The sequence below is a fragment of the Drosophila santomea genome, unplaced genomic scaffold (genome assembly GCF_016746245.2).
Source record: "Drosophila santomea strain STO CAGO 1482 unplaced genomic scaffold, Prin_Dsan_1.1 Segkk7_quiver_pilon_scaf, whole genome shotgun sequence".
In the NCBI taxonomy this organism is placed as follows: Eukaryota; Metazoa; Arthropoda; class Insecta; order Diptera; family Drosophilidae; genus Drosophila; species Drosophila santomea.
This window is the reverse complement of record NW_025319013.1, coordinates 182094-191345: the sequence shown is the minus strand read 5'-3', so window position 1 is coordinate 191345 and position 9252 is coordinate 182094. Positions and strand designations below refer to the sequence as shown.

At 55.9% G+C, this 9252-nt stretch overlaps 1 protein-coding gene across 1 annotated transcript; it reads right to left on the bottom strand.

The window, feature by feature from the left end:
• Positions 1-6608: 6608 nt before the first annotated feature.
• On the bottom strand, positions 6609-8947 carry LOC122756626. Its single transcript, XM_044006839.1, has 2 exons — positions 7994-8947; positions 6609-7877 (listed from the first exon to the last, which is right to left on the bottom strand). Exons 1-2 carry the CDS (start codon positions 8945-8947, stop codon positions 6609-6611), a joined length of 2223 nt encoding a protein of 740 aa, XP_043862774.1.
• Positions 8948-9252: the final 305 nt, after the last annotated feature.

Genomic DNA, 9252 nt, shown 5'->3' with positions numbered 1-9252 from the left:
TCCATTTTGCAACTTCACTAAAGTTTAGATATAGCTATAGAGTATATAGATATATATAAGTTAATTAGTAGCTATACAAAAACAACAACAGGCAACAGGCCATGCTCATTTGAGTATACCTTCTGTATATGTGAGGGGCCACTGTCTGGCCTCTGCGCACAGAGCTTTCGCTCTCGTCCGCGATGTGCCCTTTTTTCCGGTGGTGGTTATTTTCAACATTCGTTTGCGCCGTGGGAATTTGTCCCAGCTTCGACAATCAAGCTCAACGTATCTTGGAGGACAACGCCCCCCTACAACAGAATGGAATCGGCTTGATGCCATCTTAGTGGTACTGACCTTCCTGGCGTCCACCTAGTATTTTATACATTGCGCAGCCGACACAGGACTTGATATAGCTTTTTTTCAAAATTACGCATTCGGGGAAACCAAAACAGATTCAAAATCCGACTGATTGTTTTATCAGTGGTCATGTGTCTGGCTTTGTCGTGGCATTCGTGAACGATATGGAATCTCAACTGCTTCAGCACAACCCAGCTTTCATATCAGCAACTATTTTCTGGATTTTCTCGTCTTGTAGTTGTATTGCAAATAACCAGTCAGCTTCATCTATTATTGTTTTTGAAATCTTCAGGGATGCTGTCTCCATCTCATGCGATTCTTCAACTGGCGCTCTACTTAACGCGTCAACGTGGCACATATGAGTTCCTGCTCTATGAATATCGATGTCAAACTCTTGTATTCGCAACCACCATCTTGCAATTCGCGGTATCAGCTCACGTTTTTCCATGGATGTTTTTAAAGCGTTGCAATCAGTTATAACCTTTACCATTTTTCCATAAATGTAGTATTTAAATCGTTCCAACGACTCGACGACGGCTAAGGCTTCTAGCTCGTAACTATGGTAGTTTTTCTCTGGCTTGGACGTGGATCGAGAATAATATTCGATGGGCTTTAGTTGATCGTCATCTTTTTGCATTAGAACTCCAGCTAATCCAATGGCACTTGCATCTGTATGTACTTCATGTTCAGCATCTATGCGGAAGATAGTTACAACAGGCTTTGACGTAAGGGATATCTTAAATTTCTCAAAAGCATCGTCTTGTGGCTGCTCCCAGTTGAACTTTTGGTCTTTGCGTAAAAGGATTCGCATCTGATATTATTGCATATCCAGGTACGAATTTCCGGAAGTATCCAGTGAGACCCAAAAACTGTCGAACTTCGGTGATATTGTTTGGCTTTTCGAAGTCTGCAATGGCATTAGTTTTGACTTCTTCGGGGCTGATTCCATCAGGGTGTATTTTGTAACGAACTGATTTTCTTATTTCTGCTCGCTACGAAATGCAACGGCTAGCTCAGAGAGTTTGTTTGTTCGTTTATGATTTGTGTGATTGCCCGACCAAGAGAAGACAGAGTTTTAGATTTCAACCACCTTTATTCAGTGACTTGATACAGAGAATCCTGTGATCCTCGCCTTCGAACGCGCGTCGTCTCTCCTTCGTCGTCCTTCTTAGCTGGTCCCGCGTCGCCTTCGACGGCGTATCCGTGCCGGCTCGACTGGACTTAGGATGTTATGGGGCAGGGTGTATCGTCCGAAAGATCAGCTAGAGCTTCTCCCCGAACCACCTTTGCACCCACTGACTCCACCGTCCCTTGTTGCGTAAGCCAGGCACCCGTCGCCCTTGCCAAAGGACCAACCTGCGGGCTTGGCCGGGGCTTAGGATGTTATGGGGCAAGATGTATCGTCCGAAAGATCAGCTGGAGCTGCTCCCCGAACCACCTTTGCGACCACTGACTCCACCGTCCCTTTCTGACCACGCCAGGTCCTGTTGTTTGCTTCTCCTTCGCTGGTCCTTCCTTGCGGGGATCCTTTTGGATGCTCGCTTCGACGCAGTTGTACTTTCACTTGTGAGCGTCACTGTGTAGCTCTCCACGCACTGTTTCGGATCGGCTGTCTGCCCGTGTGGTACTCCGCGTACTTTCTTATTGAATGACTGTGTACTCCGCGTACTTTTCCCCGATCGACTGTGAGGCTGTATGGCTCTCCGCGCACTTCTCATTTATTGTCTGTATGGCACTTTCTTTATTGACTGTCCCGGGCTGCGCCGGCGCCGTCCCTTATATCGGCTGCGGGAATCCCGTTATTTCCCCTTTTGCACACGGCTCGCTCGGGTCCAAGGTCCAAACATGTCCCGTTAGTTCACGGTGCGTCCTCTTTGTGCCTGTCCAAAGTCCGCACCTTTACCGTTCGACCTTTGTGCCCTTGGCCGGTTCGAGTCCAAGGTCCAGCGCGGTACCGTTAATTCACGGTCTCTCCGCTTTGCCGGGGTCCAAGGTCCATTATTTCCCGTTCGACCTGACTGCCCTTGACTCCTCTCGCATTCCAGCCGTCTTCGCTGTTGCTACGCCGATCTCCTGCACCCGGATTTGTGGGGAGTTTTAAGACTCCTCACATCTCCCCCTTTCTTCGGAAGCTTTTGAAGAGGATGTTGCTTCCGGCGGTCCTCTGCTTTGGCTCCTCCTCGCATAGGCAACTTCCTCGATCTCCACTCGTCGACCCTGCGCCCTTTGTTCTCAGCCTGGCAGTCGCAGCTTATTAGACCCCGTCGTTCAGCGTCTTGACTTGGCGTCTTGAACATCCTTGCGCCTTCCTGATCGCAGCCTTACGTCTCAGCCTATTCGAGCATCTCGACGTGGCATCTTGATCCTCACCGTTCCTTACTCCTCACGTCGACCGGCGCCTCCTTGATCTCAGCCCGACTGCCTCAGCCTAGTAGACCCTGTCGTTCGACATCTTGACTCGGCATCTTGATCCTCGCGCCCTTCTCCAGCTCCCTTTATTTGTTGCCGTCTGCCTCTGGTCGCCAGCTCCGCATTTAAATTTCCCGCCGATGAGCGCTTTCCACCTCTGGCAACTCCACCGATACTCACCATGATCGAGTTATCGATGTTGGCGACCGGCGTCGCCACTTCCGATTCCTACCGATGTTGTCCCATCGCTGAGTGCGCAATCGAGTTATCGATATTGGCGACCGGCGTTGCCACTTCATGTTCCGTAATTCCGATGTTCCGATGTCGTGCCGATTGCTGTCAATAGTGTGACAGCGCGTTGAAAATCAATATAAAATCCAGTATTTTTCCCCTATCGATCTCACTATCGATCGACCGCTATTATCGGAGCGCTCAATAGAGGTAAGTTACGGATTTTTGCGTAAAAGCCGCCATCTTTACTTATCCTCTCTTTATTTTAGCTCCTCAAATACGATATGATGCCCCCTTGATGCTCCAGGGTTGCTGGCCCTGGACACAGGCACCCTGGTGGCCCTTCGGCAGGGATCCCAGACGAACGCCCCTCCATGCTCCGGGCGGCTGCCCCTGGACCCAAGCGCCTTGGAGGCCAGTTTGCCGTCTTCGTTTCCGCGCCTGCCGCAGCCTCGCGTCGACTTGCCGGCCCGCGTGCTTGGCCCCGCGTCCGTTTGCTGGCCCGCGTGCCTGGCCCCGCGTCCGTTTGCTGGCCCGCGTGCCTGGCCTCGCGTCCGTCTGCCGGCCCGCGTGCCTGGCCTTGGCTGCTGCGGATGTCTCCGTACCTTTTTTTTTCAAGTGAGCTATGTGCCCCTCGCCCTCCCCTGACCCAACAACTCTGTTTTCGCTGTTCAACCTTATTTATTGGGGTACGTAAACCCTGATCTCGCCGCCGCGTCGCACCTTCAGGCGGAACCGCTGGCCGTCCATTGGCCTCCACCCGACCGCGCCCACCTCCTCCCACACGCGGGCCTCCGACGTGTCCTCCGGCGGTGCGGGCCATGTCCACGTCACCGTTTGCTCGTGCCACCGGCGGCCGCCCAAGCCGATTGTGCGCAGCGTCTGCGCGACGTGCGCCTGGTCCACTTCCCAGGACTGCTGCCGCTCGCACCGGGGCCCCTCCTCATCCTGGGGTGGCGGCGTCGGCGTGCGCGGTGGCGGCGGCGTCGGTGGTGCTGGCGGCGGTGTCGGCGTGCGTGGCGGTGGTGGTGGCTGCGGCTGCGCCGGTGGCGGCGTCGGTGGCAACGGCGGTTGCGGCTGCGGCGTCGGTGGCTGCGGCATCTCCCGGTGCTGCGGCTCCGGCGTCGATGACTGCGGCTGCTCCTGCTGCTGCTGCGTCGGTGGTGGCGGCGGTGGTGACGGTGGCAACGGTGGCTGCGACTGCGCCGGTGGCGGCAGCGGCGGCTGTGGCTCCGGCGTCGGCGGCTGCGGCTGCTCCTGCTGCTGCTGCGTCGGTGGTGGCGGTGGCTGCGACGGCGGCTGTGGTGACGGTGGCAACGGTGGCTGCGACTGCGCCGGTGGCGGCAACGGCGGCTGTGGCTGCGGCGTCGGTGGCTGCGGTACCCACAGCGCCTCCTCCTCCTCCTGCCACTCCGCCAGGCGTTTCTGCCACGCGGCCTTGGCGGCGGCTGCCTTCCGCTCCACCACCATCCGCTCGAAACGTCGCAGCTCGCGCATCTCCCGCAGGTCCTCCGACGGCATCGCGTCTCCTAGCCGGAGACACCTAGGACACCACCGGGGTGACGGTCTCACCCCCGTCGTCCTCCTCGCTCTCCGAAGAGAGGGACACGTACGCCACTGGCCCTTCGGCCATCGCCTCCTCCTCCGACAGCTCCGTGTCGGGCACCTCCTCCGTGTCCTCCGGAACCGGGGATGGGGATCGCGACACCAGGGGTGACGCCAGAAGCTGGAGATAGGACTCAACGTCCGCCCTCCATGCCGCTCCGGGCTGTTCCCCAGTGCCGGTCTCCCTCACCTCCCGGTTGTTCTGTGCGTTGCGTGTGGTCATCCTGCCGACTTAATTTTAAAAGACCGACTCTCGCTTTTTCCGCCGCGACGAAACCTCGGTTTTCGATATGCTCCTTTCCGCCGTTATTCCGCGGGGCCTGTACCGGTAACGGGATTCTCCTCCGTGCACCTGCCTCCCACGGAATTCGCAACTGTGTACCCTCCCTGTCCCGCTCTCGCGCTCCAACGGGCCTTTTGTGTGTGTGTGTGTGTGAGTATTTATCTGCGACTTCCGACGTTTCGATACCCTGTATCGTCTTCCCCCCCTCTTCGCGAAATGGTTTTATTGTTGTGTGTCGCTCTCGTTGTCCTCTGGCCCGCCGGCGCCCGCGCTTCCCGGCTTCAAATCGCTAATATGAGCCGTTTTTGTCTTTCTCGTTGTTGCGTTGTTGGTGCCAGCTTTGCCGCGAAGCCCTCAGCTGCTTTTGACAGGTGGTGCTCTTTGGCCCATACAGTTTCGCCCACCTTGGGTTTCCACGGCCTCCTTCGGAGATTATAGTGGCGCGCCTGATCCTGTGCTGCCTTTTCCATGTTTCTCCGCACCAGTTCGAAGATCTCCTTGAGTTTTCCCGCGTTTTCCGCCGGCGTCTGTGGACATCTGCCCGTTCCGGCCGTCCGTTCGTCGAACAACGCATTCGGCAGCCTCGGTTCTCTTCCCTGCGTTATAAATGCCGGCGAGTATCCGGTGGTTTCTGCCACGCTCGTGTTTACAGCCAACTGCAGCTCTGGCCAGTTCTCGTCCCATGTCCTCTGATCGGCTCCCGTGAATTGCGCGATCATTGTCTTCACGGTCCTGTTGGCCCTTTCTGTCGGGTTTTCTTGTGGAGTATATGGAGCCGTGAGCTGGTGTTTTACGCCCAGCTCCTCCAAAAACCTCTTGAACGCCCTGCTCGTGAACTGGACTCCGTTGTCCGTGATCATGACTTTTGGCACTCCGTACCTGGCCACTATCCGCTCTCGTAAGGCCTTTCGTAGCGTCTCGGTGGTCGCCCTACGCATCGGAACGATCTCGGTCCACTTGGAGAACCTGTCCACCAGGACCAGCAGCATCGAATTGCCGTGCTTTGACCTCGGCAGGGGGCCCACAAAGTCCGCACATACGGTGGCCCATGGTTCTTCCGGCACCTGTTTCAGCATTTTCCCGGCTGCTTGCAGCTGGTTGGGCTTGTATCTCATGCAGCTCTCGCAGTTCCTCACGTATTTCCTGACGTCTCGGTGCATTCCTGGCCAGTGGTACCTGGCTGCCACCCTCGCCATAGTCTTCCGACTTCCCAGGTGGCCCGCCGTCGGCAGGTCGTGGTTCTCGGCCATGACGCGCTGCCTCTCCCTGGTTGGTACACACAGCTTCCATGACACCACATCCTCGTTTCCTGTCCGGTGCGGAATGTGCCTATACAATTGGCCAGCCTCCTCCAGGTAGTCCGGGTACTTTTGGGGCTCCTGCTTTATTTTCCTCCGCATCTCATCTATCCACCTGCACTCCTGCTGCTCGTCCGGTTGCCCTTCTTCCTTCGCAGTTATCCTGCGGCTCGTTTCCTGCGGCGGCTGTCTCGACAGGGCGTCCGCGACGACGTTTAGCTGGCCCTTTCTGTATGAAATCTCGAAGTCGAATTGTTGGAGCTCCAATGCCCATCTCGCGATCCTTCCGGACGGACTCTCGATGCTGTTCAGCCACTTCAGGGCCATGTGATCCGTTATCACTTTGAAATGGTAGCCCTCCGGGTACGGTCTTAATTTCCTGACAGCCCACACTATTGCTAAACATTCCTTCTCTGTTGCAGAATAATTTTTCTCCGCTCCGTTCAGAGCTCTGCTGCCCTCAGCCTCCGGAAAACCTCTTTCAGGTTGCGCTTATGCTCTTGTAGTGTCCGTCCGATCACAATTATGTCGTCCTGGTACGCAAATGCGTGTGGCATCATCTCGGGTCCTATCACGTGGTCCAACGCCCGCTGGAACGTTGCCGATGCGGAGTGCAGTCCGAACGGCATTACTTTCCACTGGAACAGGCCCTTTACTGGCACCGTAAATGCCGTATATTGCCGACTTGCCGCTGCCAACGGAATCTGCCAGTACCCGTCCTTCAAATCCAGACTGCTTATGTATTTCGCCTCCCTTAATTGATCCAGAATGTAGTTGATCATTGGCATCGGGTACGCGTCCTTCACGGACTTTGCGTTTATTTGGCGGAAATCCACACACAAACGCCACTGACCCGTCTTCTTTTTCACCATCACTATGGGAGAGCTGTACGGACTCCTAGACGGCTCGATGCACCCCTTTTGTAGCAACTCGTCGACCTTGGCGTTGATCTCCACCTGCATCTTCGGGTTCTTCGGGTAGTAGCGCTGTTTGACCGGTTGATCGTCTTTCATCGTGATTCTGTGCACCGCCACCGTTGACGTCCCTTGGACTCTTCCCAACTCTGCTAGCTCTGCCTTCAAGAAGCCGTCTATATCTTCCTCCGCAAAGTCGGTCGTCCTTTCCACGATTGCCACTGACAGCTTCTCGCTTGCATTGCTTCGAACCAGCTGTCCCGCAGGTATCGTTGCGCTTAGACCCGAGCATGCTATCCTGGCTCCAACTTTCGTTAGGAAATCCCATCCCAGTACTAGAGCGTCGATGATGTTGTGGAGGATTAGCAGTTGCATTCTTACGGTCCTCTCTCCCAGTCCTACGTCCACTTCGAGCAGCGATGTGACCTCCTCAAACCGTCCATCAGCCATCCGCACCTCTCTTCTCGCGGCTACGACATCTCCCACTGCCCGCAACCTGTCCGCCAACTCTTCGCTAATAAAGCTTGCTGTGGCTCCGGTGTCCATCGTGGCCTTAACTTCCATTCCGTCTATAAGCACTGTGGCGGACAGTTGCCTTTCTTCCGCCTTCAGCTTGCCCATTAATTTTGAGGGGCAGCACCTTGCGAACCCTGGTTGCCCCTCTGAGGCTGGGGTCGCATGGCGTTTCCCGATCTTGGGCAGCATTCTGTGGTCTTCGGGCCGATTCTCCCGCACGTCCAGCAAAATGTGATTGGTCGGTTCCGACACTCCCGCATCCAGTGATCCTGGCTTCCGCACCTATGGCAGGCTTGCGCTGGGTTTACCACAAACCCCCGCCGCGCCGGGTCTGGTCCCCGCCCGTTCGTTTCGTGCCTCGATGGTCCTGTGGGCTCCTCTTGTCACCTTCTGCACACCGCGTGCTGTTCCCCTCTTGGGAAATCCCGCTGGTGGCGGGCTCTGTGCGTTCGCTCTGACTCGAACCGCTCCCTTTGGGAGTCCAGTTCTTCGAATTCGTCGGCCAGGACCATCAGAGCATCCAGGTGTCGGCACTCGTACGGGCGGACAAACATCCGTAGAGCTGGAGTGCTGTTCTCCCTTATCCTCTCCAAGGTCTCTTTCTGGGACATCCCCAAAGGCCGCATTAGGGTCTGCATGTCCACCATGTAATCTTTGAAGCACTCGCCATGCCGCTGCTTCCTCTGCCTGACCTGGTCTGCCAGCTTCGTCATGAAGCCTCTGGGCAGGAAAAATTCTTGGAAGCTGTGGATAAATTCAGCCCATGTCTCCCAGAATCTGTTGTTGGCGATGAACCACTTTAGGGCCCTGCCCTTTAGCAGTTCCGGCATCGCTCGCGGGATTTGGTTGATGTCCTGGCCGTACGTCATTGCTGACCACTCCACCTGCTCCAGGAATTCCAATGGCTTGTCGTGACCGTCGTACCGGAAGCTCCACTCCCGCACCTGTTTCGCCACCTTCGCGTAATCCGGAGGGGCTACCCTTGCGATGTCTCGCCGATCGCGGCTGGGCTCCCGCCTCTCCCTTCTTTCGCGGCTGCTTTCCCGCCGTTCACTCCCGGTTTCCTGCCTTTCGGGTCTGCTCCCGCTGGCCTCCATCATGCTGTGGACATCGAGGCTCCCCATCAGGCCTTCCACGCCGGTGACTTTGATTTCCGGGGCCGGTCTCCTTGCGTACTCCCTTTCCAATGCCTCCAGTATGGCGACCGTTTCGGGCTCGTCTGTGGTCTGCTGGATAAACTCGGACAGCGTCTTCGGCATATCCTCGACCAACCCTTCGAGTTTAATGCCTAGGGCGCTCGCTATTGCGGGAAAGTCATCCATCTTCAGGCTGTATAGCCACGATTTCCCCATCTTCTCTGTTCCTTTGGTCAGGACAATCACGGTTGGGCGCCAGATGTAACGAACTGATTTTCTTATTTCTGCTCTCTACGAAATGCAACGGCTAGCTCAGAGAGTTTGTTTGTTCGTCCCACCAAATTTATGATTTGTGTGATTGCCCGACCAAGAGAAGACAGAGTTTTAGATTTCAACCACCTTTATTCAGTGACTTGATACAGAGAATCCTGTGATCCTCGCCTTCGAACGCGCCTCGTTTCTCCTTCGTCGTCCTTCTTAGCTGGTCACGCGTCGCCTTCGACGGCGTATCCGTTCCGGCT